Genomic DNA, 26,291 nt, shown 5'->3' on the forward strand with positions numbered 1-26,291 from the left:
TTGCTGCCCCCTCGGGATCAAGGGTATCCAAAAACACTGTAAGACAACAACAAGAAAAGTGCGCACCGACATTATGCATTACCACTAAAAAGTTTATTAAAATCAAAATGGGTAGCGTACCAAATACTCACAAACATGCGTACATGCATGTAGGAAATGGGAAACACTCACATCAAGAACACTTCTCTACTGCTGGATGGCGTGATGGCATCCACAAAGACCTGGTTTGGCTTACGCGTTTTGAGGGAGAACCCTCTTCCTAAGAGCCAAAATCGCTACTGAGGAAGAAGGTTCTCCCTCAAAACACATAAGCCAAACCAGGTCTTTGTGGACGCCATCACGCCATCCAGCAGTAGAGAAGTGTTTTGGATGCGAGTAGTTCCCATTTCCTACATGCATGTACACATCCTATATTTGTGAGTATAATGTATGCTACCCATTTTGATTTTAATCAACTTTTTAGTGGTAATGAACAAGGTCAGTGCGCCCTTCTCTTGTTGTCTCACAGAGTGACAGTGCTGTTGTGTGATTAAAACTTTATAACAGCGGAGACGGAAAAACAGCAACTGTGTTTATGCTAGTGAAGGACTGAATCATTTTTGTTAGGGATCGACTGATTATCGAAAAAGCCGATATATCGAGGCCCGATCTGCACTTTCCTCGATATATCGGAATCGGCCCCTGATCTGCAAACCAATCTGGGGGTGTCATTTAGGGATCGACCAATTATCGGCAAAGCTGATAAATTAAGGGCCGATCTGCACTTTCCCTAATATATCGGAATCGGCCACCAAGGTGACCTATATTGCCAATATTTCAGGGAAGTGCTTGCACTGGAGTGATACCTGCAGCTAGAGGCATCACCCTGGAATCGGCGTCATTAGCCGACAGTCGGCTGTCTTGTAATGACAACCGATGCAACTGAGAAGCGGCTCGGCTGTCATTACAAGGAGCGTCAGGGGACGTCTCCCCCCTCCCGCCGCCTTCTGCGGCTCGCCCGGGTCTCTCATCTCACCGGGAGACCCGGGCATCCTACCTGCACGGCTGCTGAAGAGAAGACCCAATCAAAGCCGCATTAGGCTCTGATTGGGTCTCCATTTAAAAACCCGGAAGTGATGTCATGATATCACTTCCGGGTATATGGCGCCAGATTTAAAAAAATGACAGCATTCAAAACAGCCAAACTTTGAATGCTTTTAACCTCCTTAGCGGTAATCCCGAGCGTGACTCGGGGTTGGTTTTTCATATCAGGAGCGGTAACCCCGAGTCACGCTCGGGGTGGATTGCAGAGAGCGCAGCGGTGTCTCTTACCTTATCCTGGCGATCCAGCGATGATCTCTCATTGCTGTGACCGCCAGCCGAGAGTCCCGCCGCTCCTCCGTCGGTCTCCGTCGCTCTGATCACTTCCTAGTTCCGTTCCCTGCAGCGGCAATGCTGCATGGGAGCGGAACTAGGGAGGGAAATTCAAAAAAAAAAAAAAAGTTACACAAAACACATTTTATATTATATATATATATGCGCATATATATATATATATATATATATATATATATATATATATATATATATATATGTACATATATATATATATGCACACACACATATATCTATATATAATATATAATGCATGAATTATAATCTAATCAATAATATAATTTTATTATATATATTATATATTAAATAATAAAATAATATTATTGATTCGATTATAATTCACGTGTTTGTGTTTCAAATTTATCACATCTGGGATGTCTACTAGAGTCTTGTTTTGGTCAGGTTTAAGTCAGTAATTACTAAGAATTGTAGGCCTATAATACATAACGCCAAATTTCCATGAAAAGAATTGTACCGCTTTTGGTATGTAATTCCTGACATAATCATACCGCCAGGGAGGTTAAGTGCAGAGGAGGGATTTGGGGTCTTTTAGACCCCCGGATCCCTCCACAGCAGTACCTGTCAAGTGTAAAAATAAAAAATAAAACATTTTTTTGAATGTACAAAAATATCGGCCAATATCGGCCGATACCATTATTCAATGGCCAAAACATCAGTATTGGCAACGAAAATCCGATATTGGTCGATCAACTGATTGTTTGCTCATCGTTCCACATTAAATAATATTTCCTGTACATAACATAGAAATCATTATACAGTATATGATCTGAAAATTATGGCCAGATCAGATGTGGTTTGGAAACCTGTTAGGGGTGCATTACAGATACAAGTCCTGGTATGCTGCCAGTTAAAACCAGTGCCGTAGCAGTATTAATATCAATGATATTCTGAGTTTAATTCATGCTTATATTGGGATTTTTAAGTTCCAAAATCATTGCCTTAAGGTTTTTATCTGTTACTGATAGAACTCCAGTTTCTGTCCTGCCGTGAACTCCTTATGGATGCCTTTGTAGAAGAAGTAGTGCTCTGTGGTGTCAGCTAATAGAAGCACCATCCCCTGGCAAGCATCCATCTTCCCTGCAGCACACCACCAGCTGCCGAGACAGCAACAGTGTGCTTCTATGAAGCTCTGTCCTTCACTGTGGGACCATTTTATGGCACAGGTTCTGTCACCATCGCTTCATTAATGATTTTCAGTACTTCAAGCTGTATCTTCTTCACAAATCACATTGAAGTTTTAAAAACAACATTTAAAAAAGGAATCTGATTCATTATTTGAAATCAAATATACATTATGTTCTTTTAGGATTATTTTCTAGATTTTGCCATGTACATGCCATAATTGCTTCATAGTACAAATAGATTTAATAGGACTTGTTCTTAATTAATTTATTGTATCTCTTTCCCTTGAGCGTTACGTTCTGATTATCTGCACAATTGCATGACCTAGCTTGCAGCGCAGTGATATGACGGCACACACCATTATTCCTGCAGACGTGATTAATGTAAAAGGAAAGCGTTTATAGGTGTACATTTTCAGAAGCGCTTGTTTTCATGCAAAACTTAAAATCTTATTTTGCTTAAATATAGATGACATTTCCAGGGCCCTGCATCTGTTTTTTAATAATTCTGTAATGTGTCATTGAAAGCAGAGACTGCGGCGATTTAATGATAACAATATTTCATCTAAACAGGAGTGTTCAAAGAGAGCAAATAATGGGAAATTCACACTGCGTGATCTTCTTGTTGTTCCTATGCAAAGAGTCTTGAAATATCACTTGCTGCTCCAGGTAAGTCCTTAAGTTGCAGATTCTACACAACAAAGACATCATTTTAGGTGCAGAAGCCCATAGGAAGCCTAGTGCAGCCCCAAAAGACTTATATATATTTTTTTTTTTCATTTTAGGATAATGGACATAGCTACACACATAATTCTATATGCTCTAGTGGCCAACTTAAGGGAAAAATTTAGCATTTCAATATCTGTATGTAGTTAACACAAGTAGTCTCTAGCTCGGCAATATTCTGTGTTACACACCTTCCTCCAGCCCGCTGCTTAGAATGATAATCCTCACACCTAATTATTTTTTAAATCAATTGTGTTTCTTTTCTGTGAATGAATTTAATCGTTTTAGAATAGCTTAGATCAAAGGACATCATAGGCAGATGAATCCCAGGCTAAAGATAACAATAACATATGGGTCTCTAGTGTATAATTTATCTTTTATCAACTTTATAGATTCATCTGATAAAATCATATACTTTCTAAATTGTTGCAACATTTGTATAAGAACAGCATGGTATTCAATCAGCTTTATAGTAATCCCTGATATTTTCCAGACACCCCTACCACTGGTCCTGTAGACTAATAGATAGAATAAAGCTTTTTTTAACCACTTGCCGACCGCCGCACGACTATTTACGTCGGCGGTCAGCCCCTCACAGGCAGAGCGACGTAGGGCTACGTCGCTAGCCTGTGAGGGTCTAGGGAGCGAGCGCGCTCCCGCTGCCGCACGGTCACGGTCCCCCCCGCGCGTGTGACCGGCGAACCTGATGTCCGCCGGTCACTCGCGATCGTCGGGTGGAGAGGGAGAAAGGCAGGCGGCTAATGTAAACAAAGCCGCCTGTCATTCTCCCCTGTGTAGGAATAGTGATCATACCGTTGATCACTGTTCCTACACCTCAAGCCACAGCCAATCACAGTTAGAATCACGCCCCTAGGGACACACATAACCCCTCCCTCTCAAAAAAGTTAACCCCTTCACTGCCAGTGTAATTTTATAGTAACAGTGCATATATATAGCACTGATTACTGTAGTAATGTCACTGGTAACCCCAAAAGTGTCAAAAATGTCAGTCAAGGGTCCGATCTGTCCGCCGCAATGTCGCAGTACCGCAAAAAAATCGCAGATCACCGCCATTACACGTTAAAAAAATGACAAAAATCTTTCCCTTTGTTAGTAAACGTGATAACTTTTGCGCAAACCAATCAAAATACGCTTTTTGCGATTTTTTCTACCAAACATATGTAGCATAAAACAAATTGGCCGAAAATGTTAAAAATTTTGATTTTTACAATTTCTTTTGGGGAATTTCATATAAAAAAATTTGAAAAATATTGTTATTTTTGCAAAATTGACGCTCTTTTTTTGTTTATAGCGCATGATCAAAAAATCGCACAGGTGATCAAATACCACCAAAAGAAAGCTCTGTTTGTGGGAAAAAAAGGACGTCAAATTCGCTTAGGTACAGCGTCGCACGACTGCGCAATTGTCCGTTAAAGTCACGCAGTGCCGAATCGCAAAATAGGCCCTGGTCAGGAAGGGGGTAAAATCTTCTGGGGCTTAAGTGGTTAAAGCTGAGCAGGACAGGGCAGGGCCACAAAATGAAGATCTCTGTAAGGATGGGCTACATGGACTACATGGACTACATGGGCTGCGCCGGCTTTCATGGCCACTTATGTAACCATTACATCAGCAACAGTGCCAGTATGTAAGCAAACTCCCAGCCACTATAGCAGTTTAAGCCAATGGGATTCATTTACTAAAAAGACAGAGGCTGTTCATTTAGCAAAGTGAATGTTTACTTAACAAGTGGATGTTCACCTAGCTCAGTAAATAAAGGGAAAGTTTTTTTCTCTTCATTCATCCCATCGTGTGCTAGCACAATTCTCTTTTTTTTCCTCGATTGCACATTATTGCACATTCAAAGTGAACAGGGCTTTACCATATAAACAAAGTACATATTCACTTTGCATAACGTTCATGCCCTGCTTACTAAATCAAGCCCAGTAAGTACAATTTTTCTCCGTGTCACTTTAGTCTGAAATTTTCATGCTTTTTTCGATTCATGTGGATGGTTTTAAGGTTGAGAGATCAGGAAGCAGAGGCTATTCTGAGATTAAATATTGTGTTTCCACCATATAGTCTGTAAGGATTGGGCATCCTCCAGGTAAGCATTTAATTAGGGCAGCAAGATATAGTGCAGGTTGCCTTTGATAGCGGTTTGGAGCCTGATTAGAAGCAGAACAGGGATATAAGTCTTGCTGTGTCTCTAACCTGCTGCTGATGCTGGGAAAATGTCACTTTGACAAACAGGTGCTGCTTTAGCCCACGGAACAAACTACACTCAGAGGAGACCTTTTTATTTATTCCTCCTTTTTGCATTCTCAAATTATACCAGTTTCAATATTTGCGGAGTAGCCTCAGAGGCAAGGAAGTTATTAATGTACAGAACAAAGAACCTTCTTCCATATGAATCTGTCTCCTAATTCCACATACAGGTCTGCATATCCCCAGGTCATAGTCTCAGCTTTTGAACTATATAGACTTAAAGGAGAAGTGGGCCAAAACTCTGTTGGCCCCACTTCTCCTGTAGGTCACAGGAGTGCACTTACTTTTGCTCTCCTGTGACCCGGAGTCAGCTTATAGAGTTCTATATATATATTATAGAGTTTTGTACTTCTGTGACCCCTATTCAGCCAACAGTGGGCTAAAGTCCACTGTCGGCTGATGTCACTCAGCTAGTCCAGACTCTGGATGACTTTAATGTTGGGATCCACCCAGATGCCTGACTAACAGCCACTGGGAGCCTGGGCCAGCCGCTCCCACCCCCTCCACAGCTCAGTGCTCCCGTGACCCTAGGACCAGTAGAGCAGAGAACTGAGGCATCAGTAGTCTTTAATCTCTCAGTTCTCGGGCTTAGAGCCGGCACGGGACAGACGCAGCATTACAGCATCACAGTGATGCTGCATCCACCTAGGTGAGTATGTAAGTTTGGTATTTTAAAATCCCATGCTTCTCTTAAAAAAAAAAAGACTTGTTTTGTTTAGGAAAGTACTATTAATAGCGCCTTTTTTTCATTTGGAACCCAGCAGACCTTTTTAGTAACTGGAAATGTTTTTTTTGTAAAGCTTCATAGTCTAGAGACCTCCTATTACCCTATTACATAGCTTAAAGAAGAATTCCAGGCATGATATATTTTTACATAATTAGATTGGTCCAGCTTAGACCAGTATCTACAGTATATGCTATAAAAAGAGGTCTGTAATGTAAGGGGGGACTCTGCTGTGGACTTTGACATAAGGAGGACTCTGATATAACGAGTCATTCCGATGAGGACTCTCATGTAAGGAAAATTCTGATGGGGACCCTGATTTAAGGAGGGACTCTCATGTGGAGCCTAATTTAAAGGGATTGTAAAGGCAGAAGGTTTTTTTATCTTAACCACTTAAGCCCCGGAAGATTTTACCCCCTTCCTGACCAGGGGGTTTTTTGCGATTTTTTACTGCGTGACTTTAACGGACAATTGCGCGGTCGTGCGACGCTGTACCTAAACTAATTTGACAGCATTTTTTTCCCACACACAGAGCTTTCTTTTGGTGGTATTTGATCACCTGTGCTATTTTTTGATCATGCGCTATAAACAAAAAAAAAGAGCGTCAATTTTGCAAAAATAACAATATTTTTCACATTTTTTTATATGAAACTCCCCCAAAAAAATAAAATGTAAAAATCAAAATTTTTTAACATTTTCGGCCAATTTGTTTTCTGCTACGTATGTTTGGTAAAAAAAATCGCAAAAAGCATATTTTGATTGGTTTGCGCAAAAGTTATCGCGTTTACTAACAAAGGGAAAGATTTTTGTCATTTTTGGTGTTTTTTTTTTTAACGAGTAATTAGCGGCAATCTGCAATTTTTTTTGCGGGACTGCAACATTGCGGTGGACAGATCGGACCCTTGACTGACATTTTTGACACTTTTGGGGTTACCAGTGACATTACTGCAGTAATCAGTGCTATACATATGCACTGTTACTGTAAAAATGACACTGGAAGGGGTTAACTGTATTGGAGAGGGAGGGGTTAAGTGTGTCCTAGGGGCGTGCTTCTAACTGTGATGGGACATGGCTACTAGTGTAAAAACAGAGATCAACGGTCCTACATAGTAGAACCATCTGATCTCCATTCTTACACAGGGGAGAATGACAGGCGGCTTGTTTACATTAGCCGCTTGCCTTTCTCCCTTCCCGGCGAACAATTGCGAGTGACCGGCGGACATCGGTCCACCAGTCACATGCACTGACTTGTTAGGGAACGAGCCGGGGCGGGCGGGCGCGCGCCTCAGCGGGCGCGTGCTCGCCCGCTATTGGCTCACAAGCCAGTGACAGGCTAGTGACGTATCGGTACGTCACTTTGCCTGGCCGGGGCTGACCGCCGCAGTATATGTACTTGCGGCGGTCAGCAAGTGGTTAATGCATTCTCTGCATTAAGATTGAAAAAAAAAAAACATATGTGTGCAGCAGCCCCCTTAATACTTACCTGAGGCCATCTTTATCCAGCGATGTTGTAGGAGTTTCTCAGCTGCCCGGGACTCCCCTCCTCATTGACTAAGACAGCAGCACGGCGTGATTGGCTCCCCCTGCGGTCAATAAGAGTCAGTCAACCAATTTGGAGAGAGAGGGGGCAGGGCCAGGTTGTGGCTCTGTGTCTGAATGGACACACGGAGCTGTGACTCGGCTCAGGTGCCCCCATAGCAAACTGCTTGCTGTGGGGGCACTCAACAGGAGGGAGGGGCCAGAGCACAGAAGAGGGACCCGAGAAGAGGAGGATCTGGGCCACTCTGGGCCACTCTGTGCAAAACCAACTACACAGAGGCGGTAAGAATAACATGTTTGTTATTAAAAAGAAAAAAAAAAAAAAACAAGACTTTACAATCACTTTAAAGAGTATTCTGATGAAAAAGGTGCAGAGTGGTCAACCTTTATTATTGGCTCAGGTTTATTTGGAATTTCTTTGCTTTGTTTTACTGAATCATTAGTCAGGCTTTGATGAAGTTTGCAGAAGTAATGCCTAGTACACACGATGAGAAAATCGGATGAAAAATACTGCTTTCGCAGGGATCGTCTGATAATCTGATCATTAGTACACAGCTTTAAAGAGCCAAATTACGACGTTAATTCAAAATGATCTGAAGGGACAAGCACAACATTTTTTCTAGTACGATAACAGATCAAATGCTTTTCGTTTAACCAGTATAGTATTCGTTCATAAAAAATAAAAATGACCAAGATCATGCATGCTCGGAAATGAAAGAATACAATACAATCCATTACATCATTGCGAGAAATTGTATTCTGTCTTACAAGAAATTTCGTAACTCTAGTAACCTATCGTATTTTCCGGCGTATAAGACGATTGGGCGTATACGACGACCGTCCTAATTTTCAAGTTAAAACATAGGTTTTGGACTATACTCGCCATATAAGACTACCCCCCTTCCGAAGCAAGGCAACGCCATTGAAAAACATCAGATTTCTCATAGATCTCCAAGGTACCCCAAGTACTGTAATACATGTAATCTCTCATAATATCTCCAAGGTACCCTAAGTATAAGTATTACCAGTAGATGTAATTTCAAGAAGCTGGCTGTGCGGGAATCCTGTACCGGTATACCGTATGTACCATAGCTTCGGCAACATACAGTAAACCGCGCTGAGCCAATCACAGTGAGCGATGTATTCTGTTATTGAATGCAAAGCCTGCTCGGATTGGCAGAGTCAGAGAGGCGGGCTGATATTACTCCGCCAATTCGAGCAGGTTTTGCATTCAATAATAGAATACATCGCTCTCCCTGATTGGCTCAGCGCGGTACACTGTATGTAACCAAAGCTATGGTACATACGGTATACTGGTACAGGATTTCCACACAGCCAGCATCTTAAGAGATTACATCTACCGGTAATACTTATACTTGGGTTACCTTGGAGATATTATACTCGGCGTATAAGACGACCCCCCATTTTTGGGGGATTTTTTTGAGCTTCAAACGTAGTCTTATACGCCAGAAAATACAGTATTTGTTTTTCGTATGAGACTAACGTGCGAAAAAAAAAAAGGGGGGGGGCCATCATTCGTCCAATATTCTCATAGTGTATACCAGGCTTAAGACTGAGAAAATACAGGTGAGGCTGAACCCTCTGCTGTGCCCGTTCAGATTCGTAATATCTAGTGACATCATTGTATAAGCCATACTTCTATTCTAGGAAAAAATAAAAACAAGGCTAGGTCAGTTACCTTATCTGCCTTTCTATGTTTTGTTGCCACTGTCTGGATTCTTTTTTTTATAACACAATAAAGCTAGTCTTATTGCATCTCTCAGTCTCTTACCAAATTAAACTTTGTATTCTGTTATTGTCAGTGTTGCAGTTACTAATGTCAGAAGGGAGATCTGTAATTCCCTGGTAATAAGTCACTACTGTTGAATCCATGTGATGCATTGTATGCTTTCTTTCAGGAGCTGGTTAAACACACTACTGATGATACAGAAAAAAATAACCTGCGTTTGTCACTTGATGCAATGAAGGTATCTGTTTTATCTACTTCAGCTCTATTCAATTTTTTAAGTTGGTTCTCAATTGCTGGATTGGATTACTGAATTACAGTAATCTTCGAAAACCGTGAAAGTAAAGCTATCAAACTTGAGGCCAGATAACAGTATTGTAAGAATGGCTGAGACACTGCATAGCTTTTTAACATTCATACTACCATTCCTAAGTAATATTTTGATGCCATGAAATCTCCCATTCTATTATATAGAGCAGCCTGTCAGTTGTAAGGAAGCTGAAAGGTGCTGGATATCTTGACACTGCTCTGTGCTTAGACACTGCAAAGTAATATTCATTCTAGCCGGTGCTAAGTGGAATTATTATCACTTTGTAACATTAATCCATAAACGGATGCATTTAGCAAAAAAAAAAAATGAATTTGTTTAAATAGTCATTTGCTGTGTATCTAAGAATTATTGATAGGTTACTTACTGTTTTTCTGAGAAAAAAACCTACCGTATATGCTGGCGTATAGACAACTTTTTAACCTTAAAAACATCCCCCAAAAATCGGGGGGTCGTCTTATACGCTGAGTATAAAATGTGAGGACTACTTTACATAGTTTGGGCAAATCTGGCCCAAAACTAACGTCCCTAATCTCTCAACCCGCTTGATGTGCTGTAATACTGAATGTACCATAGCTTCGGCTACATACAGTATACCTCGCTGGCCCAATCACAGTGAGCGATGTATTCTATTAATGAATACAAAGCTTGCTCAGATTGGTCGAGTCTGGTGACATCACGATCCCGCGCCTGCAGGGTCCCAAGCCTCGCCCTGTTTGGACCTTCCGTCACTGTACAGCCGGCCTCATACGGAGACCAACGGGACCCACGAGACGGGACGACACAGCCACTGCCCTGCAGGACACATCAGGGAGTTGACTTCACATCATTCACTGCATCAGATGTGCCTGTCTATCCTTACTTCTATGTAAGTTTTTATTATCGTTTTTATTGCATTAAACTGGATACCTGCACTTAGAGGCGCCTCTCTTTTCCTTCATCTTTATCACAGCTCTGGATACCTGGTTTCAGTCTTCCTGGGATGGCAGCCCTAAGTTCACAGACTTCCTAGCACATATCCAGCATATTGGATTGCAACACCCCTTTTCTCTGTTACTTGTTTAACCTTGCCATCCCCCTCCCTTTGTACTGTTAGCTCTAGCGCCTATTACCCTTGTTATAATCTGGGCAAGACAGAACTCTTTACCACCCACAGAAGCCAAAGAAACCTCTTGCCAAATGTGAGTACTATTTGCCTTTTAGCACCATCCACAGCAGCCTGATACTCTCCTAGGGGAACGAGGGTGGACGCCAAAAGGCCAATATTTGAAACATTATTGTGTTAGAATACATCGCTCTCCATGATTGCCTCTGCGCAGTATACTGTATGTAGCCGAAGCTACGGTACATACAGTATTACCGCACATCCAGCAGGCTGAGAGATTAGGGACGTTCATTTTGGGCTGACAGATTAGTGGTTGTAAACAGCCAAAGGGGGGTAGTCTTATACGGCGAGTATAGCCCAAAACCTCTATTTTAACTGGAAAATTAGGGGGTCGTCCTTTACGCTCAGTCGTCTTATACGCTGGCATATACGGTATTTCTATTTTTCTCCTGCTCTAAGCATTAGTTGGCAGCTGCATCCCTGGTGTATGGTTTTCTCTTTATGTGGACCAACAATAAGCAACTATTGCACCAGATTTTAATTTGGTTAGACCTGGTACACAAGGGTCTGTTTTCAGCTTTTTTTTTTAACTATATACAAAGGCATTTAAATGTTATCACTTCCATCTCATATCTGTAAAATGTTTTTTTCTTTCTTTTCCATTGCGAGACAAAGAACTTTAGAAACAGTCATGTTATACTGCCGCGTAGAGGGGGTTGAGACACTGCAAACAGAAGAATTGTAAGCCAGTCCCATACTACAGTTTTTTGATAGTATGCTAGGAAATTGGATGTTACTTCTTCATCTCTTCTGAAAAAAAATGCAACTACGTTTTTAGTAGTCTTCAAAGTATGTGGTATTTTTTCTTGATAACTACAGTCAAGATCCTTGTAAAATTGCTGGTATTTTTTTCATCCTTGACCTCAATTAAGTTTCTTGGTGTGACATATATGGCCATCATCCATAATGTATACAAGTAGGAAAACATGATCCAACCAGGGATAGCGGCAAACACACAGAGCCAGTACACAGTTAAGTGCTTTGTCTGTTATCCTGGTGATCGCTGCCACTGCCTGGAGAGTCCATGGAATACCTATTAGAAGCTAAATATAATTTTTCCATCTATATGAGGCTTTAATCCATTATATGGGTGGGGATACAGACAGATTTAATGATCTGGTTTGCGCCCTAAATATTAGATCCCGTTTTCTCTCCCTTATGCTTATCCATATACTTCTGTTTAAATGGTACTGCTTTGGACCCTGACTGAATAGATGGTATTTCTGGGGGAGTTATTGCATAGATGAATTTCCCTTGGTTGAAGTTTTTCTTGTTGCCCCAGGCACCCACCCTGGGAGTTTGTGCGGGTGTGGTTGTTATGTTATCTGAGATTAGTGCTATGTGGTCTTTATAGCCCTGATGAAGCAATTGGCGAAACGCGTCGGCATGTTAGGACCTAACAGATAATAGTGCTCACTCTCTGGGTATATCACCACATGCAGGAAACTGCTTTATATTATTTTTTGTGGCATTGTGCTAAATTTTATGCCATTGCTAGTTTATCACAGTAAGGTTTAGGATGCTGATGTCATTTGTCAGATGGTGTGCTGCACATCTGCACTCTCCTTTAGGCCTGAAGACAGCACCATTCTGCTGCTACTCCTGCCCTTTAAGCACCACAGGGATCTCCGCCCTCTGATCTGTTTCAACTGCCTACAGTGACTTAGTCATCCCTGGCCCCCTCAAACTATCATCATTATTAGCTGCCTGGTTTTGTGACTATTTGAGGCCTTGTTTTGCTTTGGGCCTAGTTGCATACGGCTTTGTAGTCAAATGATGTCTTCTCACACAAAGCACAGTCCTGTTAACATGATTGATCTCAGCTCATACTCGTCTAGTGATCTGGGGGTCTTTATCAAGTATCCACAGGACAAAGGCTGTCATAAGGTTGGTCTCACCAGAGTCTAACTCAGCTCTGTCTGGTGTGGCTGAGGCAGAAGGTATGCCCACAGTGATTTCCATATCCACTTTGAACATTCTCTCTGTCTGTGCTGAGATACTGGGGAACTCTGCCATAAAGGTACTAAACATTTTCTGCCTCCATCCCCTGTAGAATTTGGCTGTGGACAACCTAAACACTCAACTCAAGCTGACCATGTGGCTTTGCCTCTGATTCAGAGTCCCAACAGAATTATAAGTCAGTCCTCTTGTTTATAATTGCACTATCCTGAAAGCGCGCACCCTGCATGTGTGAGGACCCCTGAGTAGACCAAAGCCATCCCTCCTAAAGGGACCACAACCCTAATATGGGTAAAATAGAGCCCCCCTCAAGGACCCATCCTCAACATCCTATACAGGGGGAATTTATTAATCAGTGGTCCCTACCCACTGTGGTTGCAGCAATTATCCAACTTAAGAGGCAGACAACTAGTGTCTGAATAATATGTTCATCTTAAATGATTTTACTGACAGTTAAACTACTATTAAAATCCCATTGGGACTTAAATGGTGTGGCTCTCTGTCCTGTGTTGGTGGTAACTTTAATCTCCTAAACTCTGTCAGAATGGATGAGTTCCCTCAAAGATGAACCACCAATCTCTGAGGTATGCATATTAAAAAAGAATAGCGCACACATGCAAAAGAAATGACTATCAAATATAAAGGCAATCAATAAATAAAAATGGGGATTTGGTCCCACCATATGGCCATATCGTGCTCAAGCCCACGACTATGTCAAAGTACCCCATTGTCAGTGGGTCCTACACTATCCATAAAAAAAGGATGAATCCAGCCTCTCTAACCCTTGGAAATAATACTCCTTGCTGGGAGAGATGTACAACTGCACTACAAGGGACTCCTCCTATATCTACTTTATAGTGGACACTGATAGAGTACAGGTGTGTGTGGGGTGCTCAACCTCAGAAGTCTGGTCAGACCGAATACATAATAAACAAGCAAAAAGTTGGGGGAGCAAACCCTGAACATGTATTTCTAAAGCCGGTGCAGCTATGAACCAAGCGACATTGGTCAATGTTATGGCCATATGGTGGGACCAAATCCCCATTTTTATTTATGGATTGTCTTCATATTTGATAGTCATTTCTTTTGCATGTGTGTGCTATTCTTTTTTAATATGCATGTCACTTGGTTCATAGCTGCACCAGCTTTAGAAATACATGCTCAGGGTGTGCTCCCCCAACTTTTTGCTTGTTTATTAATCTCTGAGGTAGCCCCCATTTCTTGTGCTTTACTTGTTGCGGCTTGTTACAGGCATCTAAGCTAGTTTCTCACATGGAACCGATGTCTGTACAGTTGCACAGGACACGTTGGCCGCATGATGCCTGGGATGCTGATGAGGTGTCTTAGAAACATCTGATTCAGTTACTTGTTTTTTTTGTTTATTTTTTCTTTCGAACTTGCTCTTTACACAGTCATTAGTAATGCCATGGGGAAAGAGTAGGGGGGGGGGGGGCAAATTGTGCAGGAGGTCTGTGGAGGGGGTGCAGCTGTATTGCTTGAAGTCAGAAGTCACCCAGCCCCTCCGGTAACCTGGGCTTGTCCCCCTTCTACAATTGCAGGGTTATTTGCAGATCTGAATTGGTCCTTGGGTAATCTGAGCCTTCTGAGACTTGGTATTCTGACCTGGTCTTCATTGGACATTACTTGCTGGGACTTTTCCCCCAAGTGTGCTACTCTTGACCACATTGTCTTCCTTAGAGGCCATTAGTAGTCTCCAGAGAGGAGACAGAGGGTTTTACACCTGGGTGCTCATCATCTCCTGCTTGGCAGGGAATATAAATTACTGGATGGCCCTCTTCTGGATTGCCAGCAGGCAGTACACACTAAGATCCTGCTGCCAGTATCCCCTGGTGAGGATAGTGATTTTCCAGAGGTCTTCATGAGATCTGATCACTGAGAGATAGTCCCCCTTTTGGGACTGATGTGCAGCCTTTTCAGGAAATGTCTCTATAACCCTTTATTGTTCCTTCCCTTAACAAGGTAAATGTTATTAGCAGTCAGTTTCTCTGTCACACCCAGAGACACCTACAAGCGTTTAGATGGATGGATCTCTGGTTATTTTTCTGTTCTTCTGGTATTTTAGGCAACCTTATCCCTATGTGCTCTTGTGTGGGTGTTCACCTTTCCCTCTGCTTTAGTCAATCTGACTTTGATGGGTGTACCTAGTTTTTACCAATCTCAAGGGTGTGGGGATATTATGCTGTGAGGACATGCATATCTCATTGATATCTCACGGAGAGATTGTTTGACTGACCCGGCATCTTCTCTTATTATGGGTCCTCATTTACCTAAATCCTTAGGGTTAAGAATATTAGGCTAGAGCCTTTTCATGTAAACTGTCAGGTCTTTTCTTTTGGGCCTGTTTTTTGATTGCCCAAGCTTTCCTCCAGGAATCTGTTATTTTGGCATTTGTCAGTGTGTTTTGCCCATTCCTACGTGTGACTGCTTTGGATGTCCTGACTGTTTCTGAATTCCTGTGTCCCTCAATGGATGCAAAAACTAAGGTTTTTGTACTAAATGTAAAATCTTTTTTACAATTTTTTTCCTCCTTCACCATCTATCACTGCTATGACTGTACCTGTTTATGCCCATATACAGTCTCACAAAAGTGAGTACACCCCTCACATTTTTGTAAATATTTTATTATATCTTTTCATGTGACAACACTGAAGAAATTACACTTTGCTACAATGTAATGTAGTTAGTGTACAGCTTGTGTAACAGTGTAAATTTGCTGTCCCCTAAAAATAACTCAACGCACAGCCATTAATGTCTAAACCGCTGGCAACAAAAGTGAGTACACCCCTAAGTGACAATGTCCAAATTGGGCCCAATTAGCTATTTTCCCTCCCTGGTGTCATGTCACTTGTTAGTGTTACAAGGTCTCAGGTGTGAATGGGAAGCAGGTGTGTTAAATTTGGTGTTAACACTCTCATTTTCTCATAATGGAAGTTCAACATGGCACCTCATGGCAAAGAACTCTCTGAGGATCTGAAAATAAGAATTGTTGCTCTACATAAAGATGGCCTAGGCTATAAGAAGATTTCCAAGACCCTGAAACTCAGCTGCAGCATGGTGGCCAAGACCATACAGCGGTTTAACAGGACAGGTTCCACTCAGAATAGGCCTCGCCATGGTCGACCAAAGAAGTTAAGTGCATGTGCTCAGCATCATATCTAGAGGTTGTCTTTGAGAAATAGACGTATGATTGCTGCCAGCATTGCTACAGGGGTTGAAGAGATGGGGGGTCAGCCTGTCAGTGCTCAGACCATATGCCGGTCACTGCATCAAATCGGTCTTCATGGCTGTCGTCCCAGAAGGAAGCCTCTTCTAAAGATAAAGCCGCAAACAGTTTGCTGAAGACAAGCAGCCTAAGGACATGGATTTTTGGAACCATGTCCTGTGGTCTGATGAGACCAAGATAAACATATTTGGTTCAGATGGCGTCAAGCGTGTGTGGCGGCAACCAGGCGAGGAGTACAAAGACAAGTGTGTTTTGCCTACAGTCAAGCATGGTGGTGGGAGTGTTATGGTCTGGGGCTGCATGAGTGCTGCCGGCACTGGGGAGCTACAGTTCATTGAGGGAACCATGAATGCCAACATGTGGAGACATTTGGAGACTGGGCCCCAGGGCGGTATTCTGACATAATGACTCCAAACACACCCCCAAGACAACCACTGCCTTGCTAAAAAAGCTGAGGGTAAAGGTGATGTACTGGCCAAGCATGTCTCCAGACCTAAACCCTATTGAGCATCTGTGGGGCATCCTCAAACGGAAGGTGGAGGAGTGCAAGGTCTTTAACATCCACCAGCTTCGGGATGCCGTCATGGAGGAGTGGAAGAGGACTCCAGTGGCAACCAGTGAAGTTCTGGTGAACTCCATGCCCAAGAGGGTGGCCACATAAAATATTGACTTTGGGCCCAATTTGAACATTTTGACTTAGGGGTGTACTCACTTTCGTTGCCAGCGGTTTAGACATTAATGACTGTGTCATGAGTTATTTTGTGGAGACAGCAAATTTATACTGTTATACAAGCTTTACACTCACTACTTTACATTGTAGCAAAGTGTCAATTCTTCAGTGTTGTCACATGAAAAGATATAATAAAATATTTACAAAAATGTGAGGGGTGTAATCACTTTTGTGGGACTCTATAACTTTCACTAAAGAAATATAGAAGAATACAACTTGGCCAAAATGTATGAAGAAACATTATTTTTTTGAAAATTTTTATAACAGAAACGAAGAAAAAATATTAAAGGGTGTACTCACTTTTGTGAGATACTGAATGCCACTGCAGTTAGTCACCAAGGGGCAGAGATGTCACTACAGAGTGATGTAGAATCATCATTAATCACTGAAGATCATTTGATTGCAATTTTGAAATGATTTTATTGGTTACAGAGAGGAAGAATGTGCTTATAAAAAGGGTTGACTTTGCACAGCGTGTGGGGGGAAGCTATAGAGTTGCCATTTTTTTTTTGTAGGGATAGTGGATAGCACCATGAAACTTTTAACATGTATGTGGAAACTATTATGGTTTCTTCTGTATGTGGCAACTATTAGGGTTTCTTCTTACATTAAAGTAGTTGTAAAACATATACCTAGTGAAGTGACAGGCTTCAGATGATACACAGAGATTAAAGCGGAGTTCCACCCAAAAGTGGAACTTCCGCTTTAGGGAGTCCTGACCCCCCGACATTGGCATGTCATCTTTTGGGGGGGGGAGCGGGTACCTAGTTTTGACAGGTACCCGCTCCCACTTCCGCTCGGAGCGCCGCGGCGCCCTGAGCGGAAGTTCTCCTCTCCCCCTCCCTCCCTGCAATCTTCTGGGACACGTCAGAGGTCCCAGAAGATTGCCGGCCAATCACGGTGCGCAGCGCGACTCGCGCATGCGCAGTGGGTACCCGGCTGTGAAGCCGCAAACTGTAACAGCCGGGTGCCCACAGCAGTGATGCCGGCGCCGAGGGAGAGGATCGAGGCTTCCGGCGGCCGCATCGCTGGACCGTTGGACAGGTGAGTAAATGGCTGGAACTCCGCTTTAAACAAATCCTCATACATAAGTTGTACCTGTCTATCTGCAGTCTTCTCTTCTCTACATCCATTCAAAGTGCTGAATTATAAAGCTTGTCTGAGAATTCAGAAAAAAGGGGGACGGAGAGCTGAAATTACACTCTGCAGAGCTCAGTGAGGAGAGCTCTGGGAGCTGATTGGAGTGAAAGGACACACCCCCCTCCACACAGTACACAGGAAGAGAGCTGAGGCTGTCAATCAGCTTGAGATCACTCCCCTGTCACCATTTATCTCTTGGTGTCAGTAAAACGTGTCAGAAGTGATTCATGTTGATAGCAGAGGAACGAAGCAGCAGATAGAAATGACACTTAGTGCCCTTAATTGAGACAAGTTCACGCTATAGAGGGATATTGCTTTGTGCATGTTTCATGTCATAGGTTTAAAACCACTTTAACTCTAACACTTTGGCTCTGAGTTTGAGGCGTGAGCTATTACTCCAAATTGTTTTTAATATGTTAGCATGTACATAAAGAGTTAGGTAAATGCTGAGCCTTAAGAGTCGATTCACACAAGTCGCGCTCCCTCGCAGTCCATTGACTGCTACAGGACTCGTTCTAATAGTCGCTCCGACTTAGAAAAAGGGTCCTGTACTACTTCGGGGCGACCTCGGAGCGACTTGCATAGACTTCCATTATGTGAAGTCCATGCAAGTCGCTCCGAATTCGTGGTGCATGGGAATGCACAAGTCACCCCCGAAGTAGTACAGAGTCGTGCCGCCCCAGTGTGAACCGACTCTTAGTGAATGCAAAAAAGCATTATATGTGTGTGTATTTGTGTACATATTTACAGATTTGTAGATTCCCACTCTAGTGGCTTTATGTAGATTATGCAGTCACTGAACTTTCTAGATCAACAAATCTGAGCTACAAATAGGGTGTGTTTCCTATCAGCCATACCTGCCTGATAACCGTGTACTGTGATATAAGAATATAAAAGCACAATCGCTGTTCAGTACTACTATAGAGAACAGCCAGCATGTGTATTAAGCAAACATGACTACTCCTTTGTTGTACATGTAATATTTCAAACTATACATAGATTTCAAATCAGAACATGATTCATGAAATATTTCCATTAAGGTGATCAGAGTCACTTGGATATCCAAAAAACATTAATAGGACAGCAAAAATTCACTTTACGAACACTGCATGAATGTTTTTTTTTTTGTGTTGCAGGATTTAGCTCAGTATGTGAACGAGGTTAAAAGAGACACAGAAACCATGCGGGAAATCGAGCAATATCAACATTCCATTGAGAACCTGGTGAGTGTTTCCTGCCTTGTAAGTGGTTAGAGGAAGCCAGTCTGTGCCATGCGGTGTTCAGCACGCACCAGTGTGAACCCAGGCTATGTTCTATGAATGACACTTCGAAACTGAACCCAGGCTTAAAAAAAAGCAATGGAATAAAAAATGTCAAAAAACACCAGTTAGCCTAAAGCCTCGTACACACGCAACGATTATCGGCCGACCGATCGGCCGTCTTTTGTCCAGTGTTGTTGTGTTGGTTGAAATGTGCTCTAGACTGCACACTAATTTTCTCGGCAAACAACAACCAACTTCAGAAGTGATGTCATGTGCTGGTTTACTTTCCGTGTGTTTTTTCTTCTCTGAGCATGCCCAGTCTTGCTCATCTGATTTTTTTCTGCCGAAATCTGTACTGACTGACGGAAAATCGGCCGTTCTGTTGACGGCCAACAAAAATGTTATAGCCTGCACACCAGATTTTTTTCGGCCGAAAAGTCGCAGTCGGTTGTCGGAAGCATCATACTAACAAGCCGAAAATCGGCCAATCGGACGTTGGCCGAAAATTCACGGCCAACAATCGTTGCGTGTGTACGAGGCTTAAGGCCTCATGCACACTGGACGTTGTTACAGCTGCTCTTTTTGGCATCAGACATTTTTTTCTATAGCCAATAAACTCCCCAGCATGTTATCCTATGTGTCCATGCACACATAGGCTGTTATCAGCAGTTTTTGGCAGGGGCGTTTTCTGGCTGTAAAAAAAAAACGAAAACTACTGGGTTTTGAGTGGCGCTTTTCCAGCTGTAAAAACGCACTAACGTCAATAAGCGCCGATAAACGCCAAAAAACGCTGCTAACTGGTGTTTTTTGACGTTTTTTATTCCAGTGCTTTTTTTAGGGCTGGGTTCTGTTTCGAGATGTTGTTCATGAAACATAGCCTGGGTTCACACTAGTGCATTCTAAACACTGCATTTGATTTGCACCAAAAACGCACCGCATTCCTGTGCACATCACATGCGATTTGACCCATATATTTTGTATGGCCCCAATTGCATCACTTTTGCACCAAAATGTTATAGGACCCTTTTTTTCTCCACACCTAAATCTTATCGCATGGGTGTGAACACCCATGTGATGCAATTCTGGAAAGCATTGCATTGTGGGAAAGTCGGAGTTACTAAAATAGCAGAGAGGTGATTTTTAGCTAAAAACGCCAAAACACGCTACCGCCAAAAAACGCTAAAGGAACACCAATGCAAAAAAGCTAAAAAATGCTGAAAAACTCACTACAAAGCTACTAGCGTTTTTATAACATCCAGTGTGCATGAGGCCTAAATAATAACAGCAGAGGCAGAAGTTATTAGCTTACAGGCTTTCTGTCAGGAGCAACAAGTGTTTTGTTGCCCTTATCGAACACACTATACTCATATAAGCCTCCATGATTAAATTAAAATTGAAATAATTGAATTGAAGGGTACAGCCGGTCAGGAAAGGGCTAGATGACTGACTTGCCTCAGCTTCTTTTGCACACTGTGAGAAGCTCATAGTGTACAGTGAAACCAGAATAAGCAATTTCAGTACAGAGGGGGAGCCAAGACAATGGTGAAGTTCAGCTTTAAGTCTGTAGGTAGATTAACAACTTGAATACCAGCCTGTATTACCTCTTTATTACCAGGTCATTTTCAGTTTTTGGTAAGCCTTTAGAAATATTTATGCCCCATGGTCTGACCTCAAAGCAACCGTCAATCCAGGAAAGAGATTAACTCATTGCTGTTCTAATTTTTAATTTTTTTTACGATCAATCAGACCTTCTTCTTTAGAACTGTAGAGGAATATCAAACACAAATACCTACGAGATTATTACTGTTTGACACTTTTTGGAATAATGTAAAAGAACCCAAACACTGGATTATTACTGTTTTACACTTTTTGGAATAATGTAAAAGAACCCAAACACTGGAAACAGAGGACTTTTACCTCTTAGGAGGTGTCTAGGAAGAAAATATAACAAGATAACAGCAACAGCGATGACAGATTCTGAAAAAGTAAAGAAAAGGCAATTTTTGTGCAATAAAAAAAATAAAAAATGTGAATATATATTATATATATATATATTTATATTTAGCACCATACAATGTCGGTGCTAGGTAAAGTATAGTGGGCCTTGGCTGCTTAACAGCAGGGCCATGATTTTCAGCTGGGCTGTCATGTCTCCCAGGTGTGGCTGCTGAGAGGGGAGTCTCCCCACTGGCTCCATGAGAATATTCCCATTGGGCAGTGGATTAAACCCAACCAGAGAAACACTCAGGCCTGTATCTACGCCAGAAGGCAGATTCTGCCACAGGATTCTGGGAGTGGGTATAAGTTTGAAGGGAGCACATGACGCAACGTCTTTGGTGGGAAGCAGAGTCCCAGGAGAGAGAGTATGGCTGTCTCTCCTCCTGTCAGAAGGATCGGGTGTCTCGGGCGGGCTACCTGAGAATCCAGAGAGAGAGAGAGAGCTGAGCTGCAGAGAGCATCCGGTGTGCCGAGGACCAGCAGAGAAAGAGGGGTTCAGTTCCACAAAAGCATTCCAAGTTTGTGAGTACTGTGAACTGCCCCTGGGGGTCTGCCCAGCTTAAAGGGGACCAGTCCGGTGAGGGTCCCTGGAAACAAGAAGCTAGCTAGCGGTAAAGGGGGTGCCTAGTCAGAGGACCCTTAAGTGTCAGAAGGGGTGCCTAGTGAGAGGGCCCTGAAGTGTCAGAGGGGGTGCTTAGTGAGAGGACCCTGAAGTGTCAAAGGGGGTGCCTAGTGAGAGGACCCTGAAGTGTCAGAGGGGGTGCCTAGTGAGAGGACCCTGAAGTGTCAGAGGGGGTGCCTAGTGAGAGGACCCTGAAGTGTCAGAGGGGGTGCCTAGTGAGAGGACCCTAAAGCGTCAGAGGGGGTGCCTAGTGAGAGGACCCTGAAGTGTCAGAGGGGGTACCTAGTGAGAGGACCCTGAAGTGTAAAGGGGGCGCCTAGTGAGAGGACCCTGAAGTGTAAAGGGGGCGCCTAGTGAGAGGACCCTGAAAGTGTAAAGGGGGCGCCAGTGGTTGGGCCCTGAAGAGTAAAGCGTACAGTGTTAAGGGTTGCAGCAGCACAAGCAGTTACAAGGAGCTACCTCAGTCAGTGAAGGGCTGGAGGGAGCTGTTCATTGGACTTTTGAGCTAAACAGAGTGTCAGGAATCAAGTGTCACTACAGTCCTGGATCTTCTGAGTTAACCAGAGTGTTAAAGTCGAAGTTCTAGCACAGTTCAGCAAAACAGTATCTTCAAGCGCCAGGAAGTGTTGGTCGGCATTCAGCTGGCGTCAAAACAGCGCCAACAGGCATTTTTCTGTCAAGTGTCTCAATTAAACCTAGTTGAGCCAGAGGAGTATCCCACTCATTCCCTTCTCCCATCCCCATTACAAAATAAACAAAACAAACCAAATATGACGGCATGGTCATTGTCTCCAATCTCACACTTGGGTATTCAACTTAAATGTGTTGGATGTGTTACCGGTAACAATGGCAGACCCATATCAGGCTCCATGCCTGGAAATATTGCTACATATATATGTATATATACAGTGCCTTGCGAAAGTATTCGGCCCCCTTGAACTTTGCGACCTTTTGCCACATTTCAGGCTTCAAACATAAAGATATAAAACTGTAATTTTTTGTGAAGAATCAACAACAAGTGGGACACAATCATGAAGTGGAACAAAATGTATTGGATATTTCAAACTTTGTTAACAAATAAAAAACTGAAAAATTGTGCGTGCAAAATTATTCAGCCCCTTTACTTTCTCCAGAAGTTCAGTGAGGATCTCTGAATGATCCAATGTTGAACTAAATGACTAATGATGATAAATAGAATCCACCTGTGTGTAATCAAGTCTCCGTATAAATGCACCTGCACTGTGATAGTATCAGAGGTCCGTTTAAAGCGCAGAGAGCATCATGAAGAACAAAGAACACACCAGGCAGGTCCGAGATACTGTTGTGGAGAAGTTTAAAGCCGGATTTGGATACAAGATTTCCTAAGCTTTAAACATCCCAAGGAGCACCGTGCAAGCGATCATATTGAAATGGAAGGAGTATCAGACCACTGCAAATCTACAAAGACCTGGCCGTCCCTCTAAACTTTCAGCTCATACAAGGAGAAGACTGATCAGAGATGCAGCCAAGAGGTCCATGATCACTCTGAATGAACTGCAGAGATCTACAGCTGAGGTGGGAGACTCTGTCCATAGGACAACAATCAGTCGTATACTGCACAAATCTGGCCTTTATGGAAGAGTGGCAAGAAGAAAGCCATTTCTTAAAGATATCCATAAAACGTGTCGTTTAAAGCTTGCCACAAGCCACCTGGGAGACACACCAAACATGTGGAAGAAGGTGCTCTGGTCAAATGAAACCAAAATCAAACTTTTTGGCAACAATGCAAAACGTTGTGTTTGGTGTAAAAGCAACACAGCTCATCACCCTGAACACACCATCCCCACTGTCAAACATCTTGGTGGCAGCATCATGGTTTAGGCCTGCTTTTCTTCAGCAGGGACAGGGAAGATGGTTAAAATTGATGGGAAGATGGATGGAGCCAAATACAGGACCATTCTGGAAGAAAACCTGATGGAGTCTGCAAAAGACCTGAGACTGGGATGGAGATTTGTCTTCCAACAAGACAATGATCCAAAACATAAAGCAAAATCTATAATGGAATGGTTTACAAATAAACATATCCAGGTGTTAGAATGGCCAAGTCAAAGTCCAGACCTGAATCCAATCGAGAATCTATGGCAAGAACTGAAAACTGCTGTTCACAAACACTCTCCATCCAACCTCACTGAGCTTGAGCTGTTTTGCAAGGAGGAATGGGCAAAAATTTCAGTCTCTCGATGTGCAAAACTGATAGAGGCATACCCCAAGCGCTACAAAGTATTAACTTAAGAGGGCTGAATAATTTTGCACGCCCAATTTTTCAGTTTTTTATTTGTTAAAAAAGTTTGAAATATCCAATAAATTTCGTTCCACTTCATGATTGTGTCCCACTTGTTGATTCTTCACAAAAAATTACAGTTTTATATCTTTATGTTTGAAGCCTGAAATGTGTCAAAAGGTCGCAAAGTTCAAGGGGGCCGAATACTTTTGCAAGGCACTGTATATATATATATATATATATATATATATATATATATATATTAGAATACGAACTAGAGCTGATGCATATTAACATCAAAGAAGAAAAATAAACAGGTCATATACAAAATATGATATTACTAATAAATAGGGAATAAGGAGCCAAAATCAGTATTTTTTAGCAAAGGAACACCAAAATACCCAGCTTCTCTTTCAGTACTTCCTACGAGCTTAACACTTTTGTTATCAGAGGTCATTGAAGCCTAGACACTCAGATCAAATATAGCAGCATCACAGTTTTTTAACTTGATTATAATTGTATGACTAATTTGTCAGTTTGACAGTGGGGTCTGAGAATTAATAAAGCGCACAGTTGCACATTCCTAGTTCTCTGCTGCAACGTTAATTAACATTCTCCTTGAATAGGGCATGATGCCTGAGGGCATAATACTGTCACAAAGTAGTTAAAGTAAACCTGTCATGGGAGGAATAAAGAAGTGGCCACGCCAGACCTCTTTTTGATTGTAGTATTTGCTTTTTCGCCATTCTGAATTACTTCAATACTTTCTGACCCACGGGCCTGGAAAAATTATACAGATTGAAAAAGCTAGAAAAAATACATAAATCTTTGTCTGTATGATGGTTATGGCTCATGGACTCAAAGTACTGAAGATAGGGGTCAGCATGACTATATGTTCCCATTATAACAGATTTCCTTTAAAGAATAAGTTTACCTTTTAACAAAAGATAATATATGCACATTTTTTTTGCAGGTAAGTGTGGAGTGTTTTCTAACTATATGGGGGAAGGGCTTGTGAAATTATCATAGAGGCCTGTGATCCTATATAAAAGGATCACAGGCGCTCTGTGATAATTTGAGAGAGAACATTGGTCAGCTGGGTTTACAACAGCTGACCATCCTTCTCTCTCAGCGGGGAGCAATCGTGGGTGCCTGGCGGCAATCGTGGCCGCCGGTCCAGTGGATCGGCATCCCCGCTGCCCAATGGCTCGCCCCCCAGCACCACACGTGTGACCGACGTAGGGCTACGTTGTTTCACGCAGCCAAGCCAGCCTGCTTCAGTAAAACTTCAAGTGGTTAAAGTGAATGTAATAGTCTTGATATTTTTAAGTTAAAATTAACAAACATGGTATACTTACCTGCTCTGTGGAATGGTTTTGGGTCTCTCTTTGGTGCCCCTCACCCAGGGGTCAAGTCCTGGGGAAAAAAGTGTGGGAACTCACCCAAGATACACCCGCCCCCCCCTCCCCAAAAAAAAAAAAAAAATTACACTCATATATTTCACAGAAAATACAATGCAACATTTATTGTAAGGGGTGTGAGGGTGGCACGAGAATGCAAATGTGCAGTGGACTCACTGCTCCACTTACCTGGCACCTCTGAAATCGATGTCCCCGGGCCTGCTCCTTGTGTGCTGGCTGTGTCTGGCTCCTCTGCTGCGTGCTGCTGCCTCGCCTTGCCGGTGACTCCGCTGATGCTGTCCACACGCTCTGGGCCTTCAAATGCATAAACATGAAACATTCGTGACAAATTGGCCAAATAAACACATAAACATGAAATATTCCCGACAAAGGGCATCAGTCACGGTTCACAAATATTTCATGTTTATGCATTTGAAGGCCCAGAGTGTGTGCAGACAGCATCAGTAGAGTCACCAGTAAGGCGAGGCAGCAGCACGCAGCAGAGGAGCCAGACACAGCCGGCACACAAGGAGCAGGCCCGGGGGCCTCGATTTTAGAAGTGGCAGGTAAGGTAAGTGGAGCAGTTCAGCTGTAAAATTCTGTCAGCATGTCAGCCACATTGTCATGAGTCACACACCCCTGAAAATGACAATGTGGCTGACATGC

The 26,291-nt window shown here is 42.6% G+C and overlaps 1 protein-coding gene across 1 annotated transcript in view; it reads left to right on the top strand.

The window, feature by feature from the left end:
• The window catches only part of VAV3 (vav guanine nucleotide exchange factor 3), a gene marked incomplete at its 5' end in the record, with an annotated part of 390,664 nt that overhangs the window by 198,105 nt on the left and 166,268 nt on the right, over positions 1-26,291 (top strand). The window contains 3 exons of the mRNA XM_082265799.1: positions 3,090-3,185; positions 9,690-9,758; positions 19,220-19,306. Of these exons, the coding sequence (XP_082121925.1) occupies positions 3,090-3,185; positions 9,690-9,758; positions 19,220-19,306 (252 nt within the window). The remainder of the gene's footprint in view (positions 1-3,089; positions 3,186-9,689; positions 9,759-19,219; positions 19,307-26,291) is intronic.

This window comes from Pelophylax lessonae (assembly GCF_965119305.1).
Source record: "Pelophylax lessonae genome assembly, chromosome: 8".
Classification (NCBI taxonomy): Eukaryota; Metazoa; Chordata; class Amphibia; order Anura; family Ranidae; genus Pelophylax; species Pelophylax lessonae.